The sequence below is a fragment of the Rhinatrema bivittatum genome, chromosome 12 (genome assembly GCF_901001135.1).
Source record: "Rhinatrema bivittatum chromosome 12, aRhiBiv1.1, whole genome shotgun sequence".
Classification (NCBI taxonomy): Eukaryota; Metazoa; Chordata; class Amphibia; order Gymnophiona; family Rhinatrematidae; genus Rhinatrema; species Rhinatrema bivittatum.
In genome coordinates, this window is record NC_042626.1 from 15,322,059 (window position 1) to 15,335,467 (window position 13,409).

General features: G+C 43.8%; 1 protein-coding gene across 3 annotated transcripts in view; it reads left to right on the top strand.

The window, feature by feature from the left end:
- The window catches only part of LOC115073708 (protein phosphatase 1 regulatory subunit 12B-like), a 127,590-nt gene that overhangs the window by 49,970 nt on the left and 64,211 nt on the right, over positions 1–13,409 (top strand). For all 3 annotated transcript variants that reach the window (XM_029572352.1, XM_029572351.1, XM_029572353.1), the window contains exons 15-16: positions 9,429–9,519; positions 10,492–10,695. In XM_029572352.1, coding sequence (XP_029428212.1) covers positions 9,429–9,519; positions 10,492–10,695 — 295 coding nt within the window. The remainder of the gene's footprint in view (positions 1–9,428; positions 9,520–10,491; positions 10,696–13,409) is intronic.

Sequence of the window (13,409 nt, forward strand, 5' to 3'; positions counted from 1 at the left end):
AGGATTCACACTCACAAAGCGGGGAGTAGCTGGCTTGTCACGGCGGTTACTACCCCAAACCAAATGTGCCTGATACTTCACTTTCGATGCATATCCAGCATAGCTCTCTGCTTCAACGGCAGGGGAGAAGAAAAAAACTGATACCTCACGCATATCCAGCATAGCTCCCTGCTTCAACGGCAGGGGAGAAGATAAACAACCAATAAGGGCTGTATAACATAATCTGGGTAAAAACAAATAAGCATGGGTGTAGCTTGCTTATTGCGGCGGTTACTACCCCTACTACCTCTAACTAATCAAGCTAGATATTTCACTTGGATGCAGCTCCTCCACCGCTCTCTACATTAATGGCGGGGGTGGAAGGGAATTAGAACCAAGAGCTAAGAGAAACAGATAAGTATGGGAGAAGAAAGAGGGAAGCTTGCTGGGCAGACTGGATGGGCCATTTGGTCTTCTTCTGCCGTCATTTCTATGTTTCTATGTTTCACCAAAATAAACCCTAGTAACGTACCCAGAAAATGAGCAGGTTTTGCCCCTTTTGTGGTGAAATAAATGGGATCAGGTACGCGCTAGAAGTTCCCAATGAGAAGCATAGAGTCCGCTCTGTCTGATTTTTCTCGGAGGGTGGACCCAAATCACCTCAGATGATGGATCCTGTCAGTAAGGCAGAGAGATTTCGTCACATCTGTTGACTTGACCGAGGCTTATCTCCACATCCCCAATAGGTCAGACCATCAAAGATTTCTCAGATTTGAAGTTTTAGGGGAGTAATTTTGGACATTACCTTTTGGGTTTGCTACAGCTCTACAAACCTTCTCTAGGGTTATGATGGTGGTGGCTGTCATGCTTTGGAAAGAAGGTATTTTGGTCTACTCCTATCTACGTACTTATTTATTTAAAACGTTTTATATACCGTTCTATCAAATGAATTTGAACAAAATGGTTTACAATTATTTCATAATAAAAATAAAGAAATTAAAATAAAGAAAATAACTAAAACTTCAAATAATGATGACAGTAAAAAATAATAAAATAAAATAGTAAAGTCAGAATAAAAATACATTGGTATCAATATAATATTAAAAAACTTTGCATATTTAATTAATATTTACTTTACTAAAAAAGAAACAGAAACAACAATACTTATATCTAATAAAGGAAAAATATTAGAACAGATTATCTTGCCTCTTGTTCCATAGCTTTAAATGCTTTGAATGCTTCCTTAAACAAGTGTGTTTTAAGTGATTTAAAAAAAAAAACTTTACTACTAGCAATTTGATGTAGAGAGTTTGGAAATGCGTTCCAAAGTTACAGGTCCCGTGACTGAGAAGGCCCTTTCTCGGGTGATGTTCAATCTTGCTTGCCTTACTGTTGTCACATCTAGGAGATTTTTGTTAGAGGATCTAAGTTCTCGCGATGGGTTGTAGATTCTTAGGATTGAACAAAGTCATATAGAATTAGGGTTATTTAGTAAGGAGTGGATAATTCTTAATATTTTGTGCCATAGCCGGTATTTGACAGGCAACCAATGCAGATTAAATAGAATGGGGGAAATGTGATGCTTTAAAGGTGTGCCTGTGAGGATGCGAGCTGCGCTGTTCTGTATCAATTTTAATGGTTTGATTGATGTTTCTGGTAGGCCTAAGTATAGGCCATTACAATAGTCTATGCCAAAAAATATCAGTGACTGGAAGACCGAATGAAAGTCTTGAATAGATAATAGTGGTTTTAATCGTTTTAACAAATGTAATTTGAAAAATGCAATTTTGACCATTAGGGCAAAATTGGAAGAAGAAAGCCAGATAGCCACAGCACAAATGGTTTGCCGCCTTCAGGAGCTCAGTTGGGTGAAAACTTCTGACAAAAGCAAGTTGATACCGTCTCAGTCCTTGGAGTACCTGGGAGCCCTCTACCTCGCACAAAGAGAAAAGGATTTTATGACAACAGAAAAGATGGCCAAGATCTGTACAGATTAGGGGACTGCTGAAGATGCGGGTACCCAGGGTCTGTGATTATCTGCAAGCTATGAGCTCCATAGCGGCAGCGTTGGACAAGGGTCTGTGGGCACAGGCCCCATGTGTGACTGCTGCAGAGGTCAATTCTTTAATGGTGGCAAGCATAGTCCCAGGATTACAAGGTGAGATGATCTTTTAAAGGACAAACCAGGAGTAACTTGGTATGGTGGCTAAAGAAACAGAACCTGAGGAAAGAGAGCCGGAGTCTTCTCCCTCTATCACGGTGACGATGGATGCCAGTCTGAGTGGATGGGGGGGAGCCTGCTATCAGCGGAGGACAGCCCAGGGCCTATGGAATGTCATGGAGGCAAGGTAGTCAACCAACCGAGCTGGAAGCAAGAGGTAAAACAAAAAAAAGCCTTGCAAATGTTTTCTCCAATGATCAACATTAGGGCAGCAAAGAGAGGTTACTGCCATGGCATTGTCAGAGACTGTCGCTCACCGGGAGGAGGGGAGGGGCACCAGAAGCCACGGTGAAGCTCTGGAAATGGGCAGAGAGACGACCGATCTTTCTGCAGCCCACATAAGTCGAAAATGTTCAGGTGGATTATCTCAGCAGGAACACATTGGACTCTGCCTCACCATCGCAACAGCAGTCCTCAGCCAGGGGCCACAAACTACGGCTCCCTCCTCAACCACAGACTCTCTTAAGTCTCTTGTCACTCGCCGTTGAGCGGAGACTCCCCCCCCCCCCCCCCTCCCCTTAGGGGATGCGAGCCCGGTCTGTGGAGCAGAGCCCTGGCCTGGGATTCTGAACCCAGCTCCTCCTCCACGGCCGCGTGCAGCACCGCCATTGGGTCGGCTGATGATGATGATAAACTCAAATGTATGTGTAGCACTCGGTGTAATGAGAAGGCAAGTTATCCCTAAGTGTGTGCAAGCTGTGCATGGTAGCGTATGGAAGGGACAGGAAGAGACCACTTTTTCCTATGGTTACGCGACCCATCTACCCGCACTTGTTACTGTGTGTCCCTCTTGTCAGCGGGGCACGTGCATTTAATCTGGCTCCTGATAAAGCAGCTCTGCCTAAGAGCTCTGATCGGCTGGTGGGGGAGGCAGGAGGGGTTTAGGAATGCTCTCTGCTCTTTTATTAACCATGTTTGGCAAAGGTTAGATTACTGAAGGCTTTATCAGAAGACTGTGTTTTTATTTGGAGGAGGTGGGGTCAGCTTCTATCAGGAAGCCAGCTTTGCAGAAAGAAATGGCGCAGGTGCATTTTACTGAGTTTTTGGCTAAGGGATTTACGTTTTCCCTTGTGAATTCAGGGTAGCCGGGTGGGTTTTATTTTTTTTTTTTGTCTGCCTTATTTTGCCACTGGTTTACATGTAAAGAAGAGGGGCTTAGCAGAAATGAGGCGTAGCCATGATAGGACTGAACTGCTGTAACTTGGTCAAGTCCAACAAACCCTGTCGCACAGGCCGGCCCTACAGGAATGCAACAGATAATTCTGTGGCTGGAGAGCTTCAGTAACCTCCCAGAAGGCACAACAGGAAGTGACGACCTAGGCAGAAGACCACAGGTACAAGAGGTAAAACTGTCCTTTGGTTTTAAGACTTGGCTATCTCCTTGCACATCTGTTTGAACCATGCTGCCTGTCATGCCCTAGCCTTTTGCATCCCATGTGACTTTGTGCCGTTTCATTCATCAGTGTCTGGTGTTTTGTTTTTTTTTTTGAATCATTTAATGGTGGCGTGAGAGCACACCGCATTAAACTTTGGGTGTTAGTTCTCAGTTGGTTATGAGAACACTATAGAGTTTATCTATTTCCTTCGGACTGAGCTGAAAACTCTCAGAATAAATCCTTCATCGCATGGGCGGGCAAGGAAAAGATTAATTTCCCAATAATGGAATATGGTTTCTTGACGGTCTGTTGCCCTTTCTCTATCTCATTAATAGATGATTAGAGTCTTGGGTTTTATGTACAGGAAAAAGTCTCCTCCTCCCAGTAAACAGGCTTTAATAAAAGGTTCTTCCAGAACAGCACACAATTTTAGTCATTCATAGTAACCTGGAAAGTACAGAATGACTTTGGGTTTTTTTTTTATATGCAAATGGAAAATCGTTGGGTAGCAATGATTTATTGGTGGGGGGTCAGTAATTAACTGATACTCCCACAGTATAAGGAACACGAGGGTCCTGTTTGCACCTTGTATTGGTAGTTTAAAGGCTCATGTGTTCATATAAATATGTATTGAGTCTCTGAGAGGGGTTGGAGTATGTATTTGATTTATATTTCACCTTTCATATTTGAAAGCAACAATTCCAATAAGACTTCATACAATATCAACCTGCTAGTTTCTGGATTCTTACTATGCTTGTCATCTTATGGTTCATTCCTAAATTCCCTTTCTTTTGTCTTGTAATACAGTTTATTATATTTTTATACTCTGTTTTGGAATAAAAGTGTGTGCCTCTTATTGCAACCATCTCTCTCCTACCTACTCCCTTCCTCTTCCCTGAATCTGATTTCCATTTGATGGCTGACTTGTGCTTTTCATCTGCATATGTGGCTGGGTGTGCACACCTCTGATAGGAACTGGTGTATAATTGACCTGATTTTCATAAATTTATGCTGATGGGTTGTGGCTGAGTAGGAAGAACTTTGGAAAACTTTAACATAATTAATATCCGTGTGTCCAGAGGTCCAAGATGGGCAGTGCTAGGTTTGTGAATGGGGCTCAAAACAAACAGGGGGATTGTGTCTGCTTTTGGCCCATGGAGTGAGCTTCAGAAACTTTTAAATTGGTTAAGAGAATGATGTGAATTTTCTTACGGTTAATCAGAAAATGTCATAAAGTTTAAGGCCAAATCTTTTGATGAAAAGGCATTCCCATGAGAGTCATCGTAACTGTTGAGCCACAATCATGGGAGACGTGGTGGGAAGATTGCAAGGGGAGGAAAGTGGTTCTGAGTTAAAGGCCCCATTTACTAAGCATTCGTTCCCCTAAACAGATCAGGGGAAAAGCTTTAGTAAATCAGGTGCCAAATGCATTAAAGAATTTGGCAATGTCTGTGCTGCAGAGTGGACAGATGTTAGAGGCAATTTACTGAGCAATGTAACTTACATGTTTTGCAAGATAATGTAATATAGATCTTGATGTGCAATATTTTCTCATTAAAAGTATTGATTATAAAATAACTTTTTTTTTTTTTTTTTATTAAAAACCAGGGAGAGGCTGAATAACTTTAAGCTAAGCAGCGTATTTACAAAAACACACTGATGCACTGTCGGGCGTTACTATTCAAGCAGGCCCCCCTTGAGATTAGTGGGAGCTGGTTGACCAACGGCATGTCTTTGGTCTATTGATAAATGATAAATAGCTCCCTAGGATAACTATCCTAAACTTCACCTGTAATATAGGAATTTTCCAAATGGAGATCTTTAGCGGGTAATAAGATTCCTGGCTTTATCCATGAGTCCCCTGGTTTTTAGGGACCCTGTTACTCTGATCTGATATTCCTGCCTACCCTTGGGAACGTCCTTGGATTGTAAGTGTTGATAGGGGGAGTTTGATCTTTTTTTTTTTTTTTTTTTTTTTTAATGACTCAACTTTACTTTTAATAGTAACATTTCCTGAAAAATGAAATATAAATCTGAATGACAAAGAGGGATTTTAATGGTTTTGTTCTAACACAGTAAATGATGGCAGAAAAAGACACAAATGGCCCATCCAGTCTGCCCAGCAAGATTTTTCATGGTTGCAGCTGCTGCTCTGTGCAGGTTACCCCCACGCCTTCTGATTTTATGTTTGTAACTGCCTCTCCATGCACGTCTCATGCCAGTGCTTCGTTATCGTCCTGGGGATCCTATGTGTTTATCTCAGGCCGCCTTGAGTTCTGGTACCATTTGTCCTGATGAGCAACTGAATTAAGTAAAAATAAATACATTCTTATTGCCAGCGCTTTAAAATGTGTTTGGCCTGGGGGCCGGCCAGGTGGCTCGGTGGCCATGCCGCGACCTGCCTTCCATTCTCGGATCGGGTCTTCCATGCACCGGGCTGGTCGGGACTGGGGATGCCACATTGCGCCCTGCCCCTGGGGAGAGGGATTCCCAATTCAGGACCCTCGACTGCACTGTTCCAGAAGGGAGCCTGGGCACGAGGTGCCCGGCATTCTCGCTACCCTGATTGGACTAGTGCAAGTTGGGAGGGGATATAAAATAGGGGGAAAAATCCTTGAGGAGTTGCAAATGGAGGCTCGTGGTGCCGGATCCCAGCCCTGGTTGCAGTTGAGCTGGAACCCCCAAAGGGCCTAAGCAAAAACCAAAAAAAGAACCCCAGAGATTCTTATCTAATGAAGATGAATAGAGAATTGCAAACTCCGAATTACTGTAAAGTTGGGGGAAGGGTACGCTTTTATATAGGGAGATTGCTTAACGCCTCTACGGCTGGCAGCAGTATGGATGAAAATAACTTGGCAAACTTGCATAGGCCACGCGGTCTTTATGTGCTGCCATCTGCTGTGCTATGTCTGATTCAACCATATTAATGAAGCAGTAACGCCACCCTATGGACGGGGCATTGTCTGGCTGCTTATGCTGCATCTGGGGGCATTTTTCAACCTAAATTTATACCCCACACAGGACTTTCGATGTCAATATCTTCTATAAAACTAGAGAAGGAACTTGAATGATCACAAACTAGGATAAGCTATCTGACCGTTGTCTATATTAGAAGGATTTGCTGTCACCCAGAGAGGATGTGAGCACCCGATTTAATTATTTGTGATGGGTAAAACACTGAACGTGGAAGCAGGTTTGATTAGACTTTCTTTGCCTTTACCTGTCCATGTCTTTGCAAGTCTTTTAAGCTGATGTTGGTTCTAAGTCTTCATGAGGTGGCACATCCTGGCGCCACACCGGGGCAGCACAGCAATGTACGTAGCTGGTACCTGCTATCAGCTCTCCCTTCCTTCTGTTTACTTCCATGCCCCACCTACTGGATTATTCCTGTAGCGTTTCCTTAATAGTCAGATTGTCAGGTTCAGTTTTTCCAGCATGTCAACCCCTTCCCCTGCACTGGTTAGGCAAAATTGTACAAAACCCTTTGGGCGACTCTTAAAGCCCCAGTTTAACATCATCTTGACAGCCCAGAACTTCTCTCCATATGCCTCCTCCCCCACTTATTTTTTTTTCAGGTAGGCCTGCTCAGCATTACCCATTGTATTAGTATTCGCTGTTAATGTTGGGCTGCGCTCAGACGCACAGAATATGACAAGATTGCAGGGCCCATCCAGTCCTGTCACAGTATCCTAGACCCTCTCACTCTCCAGCTTTATCTTTTGCTGACCCCTCCCACTAAAGAACCTCTGTGCTTGCCCCAGGCTGGCTTGAATTCTGTTTAGTGCCCCCCCCCCCCCCCCAGGCTGTTGGATGTATCCACCACCCTATCGGTGAAGATATATTTCCTTAGGCCACTCCTCTTGGCCCAACCTTGTTCTAGACATTCTCTTCTCAGGAGCCTCTTGTCATCCTTTGTGTGCAACATTTTGCTCTATAAAACAGTAGAACTTAATTGTATTTATTTATTTTAAAATTACTTATGTTTTATGGTTTCCAGAACCTGAATTTGTTTCACAGGCATGGTTCTTTGCTTATATTGATGGAGTAAGAAACACTGAGTGCCTTTGTTTTAGAACAGGAAAGTTTTGGTTTTTTTGCACTTAACATTCTCTGGACTGATCGCCTTGCATGGAAATAGTAAATATATGTATTTTTTGTCCTTTTTTTTTTTTTTAATGCAACTCAACTTGATCTGCAACGTTAGCACAGTTTTGCAGAGAACAAGTTATGGAGGAAAATAGTGAAGTAACTTTGCACAATGGAAAGGAGTCATTCTCTAACATTCAATGCAGAGAGAAGCTGCAATTTCTAGCTCAACTGTGTATTGCTTATCTGACAGCTCTGACTCTGATCTCTGAAGAGTTAGCAGTGCAGAAGCATTCGCCTTAGCTCCCTTTCCATCAGCTTCTTCTGGAAGACTCTCTCCCCTCTGCCTTCAGTTCCCTGATCCAATCCTTCCAGTGTATGAAGTATTTGTAAGCCTAGTAGAGATGAATTGCAGATGTTTATTGGCTCCAGGATTCCCCTGTCAAGCTGTGAATTATGGACTGTCCTTCTAGCCTTGTGGCTTGCAGGATAGACTTAACAGCACAAGTTTTCCACTGGTCTTGAAAAGAGACTGGATGTTGATAACACAGCATTGCCAAAACTGTCCTGGCTAGCCCTGATCTTCCGGCACATAATGCCGGCCTGTGTGAGGTGTTAACTTTCCATTCTAGATCCAGTCTAGTATTTTTTTTATGTTTTTTTTTACTTAATGAAATGTCATTTGTTCTTTTCATCATATTTGCAAAGAGGATTTTTTTCTTGTGAATAGACCCCCAAACAGACTGTTGTCGATGTTGAGCCTTAATCATGCAAACGGGGCCGGGAACTCGCATTGGTACTGTTGTGATGTCCTACAGCAGCTGAGCGATGTCTGAGGGAATTCCCGAGCAGCACGGCTGTGTAGTGCTTCTAGTATGGACCCCTAGTCCCGTGACACAGCCTAGCAGGTGAAATGCTGCACTCATTGAAGGTGGCTTTCGGTTTCTCACTTTCATATGAGTTGTGCAGAATTTACAAATCCATAACATGTAAAAGATCAGATGTTAAGTTAGGAACATCAGCTTTTTTTTTTTTCCCCTTAGGAGTCTGGCACTTAACTATTAAAACATACCAGAGACTGTCTCTTGTCCGATAGGGAAGAAAATCCCCATGAGACAGAAAAAGGTAGAATGCTGTATAAGAGAGTGCTTCTCAACATCGCTGCTGTTTACAGCTGTACAAATGAGGGAGGGGGAGGACTTGTGATCTATAATGAATTTTGAACCGCACCGCTGTCACACACATGTGCAAAGGCTGCAATTTTGAATAGCCTGCAGCATTTGCACTTTTAGGCTGTGCACAATTGCAGCAGATTGTCAAAGGGAAACTAGTGCTTCGTTTTCCCTTGGAAAATCAACAGCTGTGAACTCGTGCGTCGACAGCGGCCACGCACTCCTCATCTGCGGGTAGCTCACAAAAAAAGTACTCAAGAACCTGAAGCTCACTTTCAGAGGGTACGAAGTACACGTGGAGATTTCAGAATGACACGACTAAATGTTTGCAGGCTGTGAAATGGCACCTGGACTCTTACCTGCAGAAGGGAGGGTAATTCTCAGCCTAGGGAATTTATTCAAACAATTGCTTCATTACCTAATACACATTCCTTTACAAATTGTACTCCCCGTGTGCTGATTAAATTCTCTGCACACAGTGGGAAGATGTTCCTTTCCAAGGTACTGTTTTTGGATGTAAAGGCTGCACAAGAGAGAGATTGAGGGTTCTGTTTCTCTTTTCTTTTTTTTTTTGTCTTACTCTCTTGCTCCCAGGTCCTGCCTGACTCCTGTGAGAGATGAAGAAGCCGAGTCGCTGAGAAAAGCTCGATCTAGACAAGCCCGACAGACTCGCAGGTCCACACAGGTGAGGCGCTGAAAGGCTGCATTATGTTTTGTGGGCTCCTGGCCGTGCAGCACTGGGGAAGGCATAGGGCAAGGACCAGACGGCACGCAGCTTGGCAAAAAATGTGGCCATGTTACTCCTAGGTGAACACTCAAACTTCCTCCAGCACTTTAAACAGAGATAATGTTTGCTGTAGCGCACACTTGGAAACAATAAACCCTTTTCACTGCTATTTGTGGACGTTTTTTTGGATGCCGTAAATTCTTAGTCCTTCGTATAAGCAAGACTTGAGAACCAGGGTAAGTGCCGCTCATTGCTTTGTGAGGAACTCAGTCCGGTTCCCAAGCTTGGCTTCCTTTCCTTGGACTGGCAGGCGCTGGAGCCTCTGAGGTGGGGAAGGGAGGGAAACCCGGTCCTTGCACGCCGGTGACACCTGTCTGGCTTGAGGATGTGTATGTGTCGGGTTCTGAAGGGGGCTGTACTCCCTCAGCCAGAGTACTGTCACTTGCGATGGCTTTCCTGAGGCAAGGGGCTATTGAAAAGAAGAGAGAGTCCCTGGGTCGTTGCCAATACTGACTCCATGGTGGGGGGAAAAAAGCCCCCCCCCCCCCCAAGGTTTGCTTGTCTGTTGGGTATTCGGCCTGGGACCAGAAGTCTTATCCTACTGCTGTTATCTTGTTCGAGATTGTGACTACAGAAACCCCTAGCAGGTTGCTTGCTAGAGTACTGCCTTCTGCTCATATCTTCAGGACTTCTGCTTTGTTGCTTCCCCGCATCCTTGGTGCTCAAGGTTGTGCATATAAGGCCTGCTTGGCAAAGCAAGTGACAAAGCACGGAAGGCATCTGATGGGCCGCATCCTTCCTTGTGATGCATAACAGCACTTCTGATCGCGTCATGTTTTGTGCTCTCGTAACTGGGCACTGGACAGTGGAGATCCAAATTCTGCTCCACAGTGGTTGCTGTGACCTGCTGTTCTTCCTTGCTTTTTTAAGGGTGTGACCCTAACAGACCTCCAGGAGGCCGAGAAAACCTTCAGTCGTGCTCGGGTGGAGCGGCAAACTCAGGAACAACAGATCGAGAAAACGGAAGGCAGCGAGGCGCAGGAGAAAGGCAATGAAAAGATGGAAGAGAGACCAGCAGCTGTCCGAGAACATGAAGAGGGCAGAGACAAATGGAGCAGGAATCTAGAAGGCGAGGTAATTTTAATATCAGTATGTGTATCATTACCCTTTTTTTTTTGGCTTGCCAACCATTTAATAAATCTTTTGACAGTCCATAAAACACACTTGTTCAATTTGTTAGAAAAGGGAAAAGCCTGCATTGTGCTTCCAGATAGTGTTAATATGGTGTCACGAGGAAGACTGATGTAATTAGTTTGCTTGCATGTGCATTTGCCAAGTCAACCAGAGGGTCCCTTGCACTGCAATATAAGCAGAGTCGGAGATGGTGAAATAGTTCTTCCTGCTTCCCTTGGCTTCTAGGTTGATCAAAACTAGTCCCTGCGGGACCATGTCTTCATGAACCTTCATTTTCAGCTGTCTGGGTCCGTCCCCGTCCCCCCACCCTACTTCTCATTTTTAGCCCAGCTATTTCCAAGTGCTGCAGACCAGGACGTCCTCTGGACTTCAGTATGCATGCAGTTTAAGCCTGCTCAGTGGGTGCCATTCTAGTATTGATCTCTGGGATTTCATAAGAACATAAGAAGTTGCCATACTGCGTCAGACCGAGGGTCCATTAAGCCCAGCATCCTGTTTCCAACAGTGACCAGTCCAGGTTACAAATACCTTGCAAGTACCCAAACATTAAAGAGATCCCACGCTACCAATGCTGGCAATAAGCAGTGGCTCTTCCCTAAATCAACTTGATTAATAGTAGTATATGGACTTTTACTCCAGGAACTTATCGAAACCTTTTTTAAACCCAGCCACACTAACTCCCGTATCCATATCCTCTGTCAACGAATTCTGGAGCTTAATTATGCGTGAGGGAAAAATAATTTTCTCTAATTTGTTTTAGATGTGCTACTTGCTAACTTCATGGAGTGCCTCTTAGTCCTTCTATTATCCGAAAGAGTAAATAACCAATTCACTTTTACCCGTTCTAGTCCTCTCATGATTTTATAGACCTCTATCATATCCCCCCCCAGTCATCTCTTCTCCAAGCTGAACAACCCTAGCCTTTCCTCATAGGGGAGCCATTCCATCCCTTTATCTTTTTGGTCGCTGTTCTCTGTACCTTCTCCAGTGATCACGGTTTCCCTATACGTACCCAGATCAGTCCAGACTCCTAGGTTTTGCCTCTCTTCCAGCAAATAGAGACAGAGAGAGTTTTATTGACACTGCTACTTAACCACGTGTGCCACCTGCAGTTCCTCAGTATTTCTCTGTCTCCAGCAGATGGTAGATGGGTGCAAAACCTGCAGTTCTGCAGTCTGGACAATTTGTCCCCTGTACACGGATGGCCTGAGGAATGGGAGCTGAGCTGAGGGAATCAAACGTAGCTGGCCCTCATTGTTAAACAGTTCCTAATAGCTTGAGTAGGGGCATACTTGGGATTGACATATGGAGGGCAGTGGTAGAAAAGAGTTTGAAAGTTGATGTCGGGACATGGAGGTTGGGAGCTGGTGTTGGGTTAGGTGTGGGAATTTGTATGCTCATCTTTCCAAAGTGAAAGTATCACAGCTGGTTACATTTCGATGAGCCATTTGGTCTCATGTACTATGTTCCAATGTTGATCTCGATTTGAAGAAGAGTTAGGTCTGTTGAAGTCTGTTCAGTGGCTCAACTAAGCTGGATTCCAATGTGTAGTCAGCAAATATTTCTCTCTCGGGAAAAATGAGGCATTCAGCCAATCAGAATGCTTCGTGACCGATGCCCTTCCCCCCTCCCATCTTATTTTCAGATGGATCCTCTCATGCACCACCGATTGAATTGGTGGGTGGAGGGAAGTTTGCATGCTGGGGTTTCTGTTGTAACGTTTTTTTGGGGGTATTTTTTAAGGACCTGCAGCTGTGAGGGTAAATACAGCTATAACAGCAGGGAAAAATGTTGCCTCAGGTAAATGGGGGCAAACACAAGCCCTTTCCACGCTTTGTGGGCGTCTCCCCCAGACTTTGTTTGAGGTGACACGAATATAGCGAGAACACTCAACTACGCTTGTGCAGTGTCTTGTGCTGTAGTCTGACCATGAACAATACCTGTCATTTACGGCATCAATTAAATTACAGATTCACCCGATAAAAAAAAAAATAGCCCAAGACAAAGAAACCGTTGTGTGCATTTTCTCTCTTGTGTAATTTGACATTCTCCAGAGATGAGCAGCCTTCCTCGTCCTGGAGATGGATCAGGTGACTGCCTGCCTGCCGAGCTGGACGGAGCTTCTCGCCTGACCCTTCATGTGCCACTAGGTGGCGCCAGCAGGTTTTGCACCCAGCCCTCTTTCTCCCTCTTGCCTGCCTGATGAAGCAGAAGTGTTTATTTCTAGGGATGTGTGGGCAACAGTTTTCTGTTCGTTTTGCCTTTTATTTGTTGGGTGCATTTTTTTTTTTTGGTTTGTTTTAATTCATTTCATTATTTATGTGCATAAAATTGAATTTTATGTCCATAAAAAGTTTACGGAAATGAAAACAAATGTACATCCTTATTTTAGTTTTTAATTAATTTTTTAAATTTCCACACCTTCCCTAAGTGACGTACAAATTAGATAACAATAAAAACATTCAACACATTTTATTTCTCTTCATATTTGTCTTTCAAACTTTTCATTGTTTGGTTTGATAACAATTTCATCCTTTTTATTTATTTTTAATTTTATTACTTTTCTTACTCCCTTGTTTTTTTTGTTTATTTGTTTTCAATGCTTATTTTCCATTTATTTTGGATCTGGCAGCAGTGAATAACGGGGCTCATCC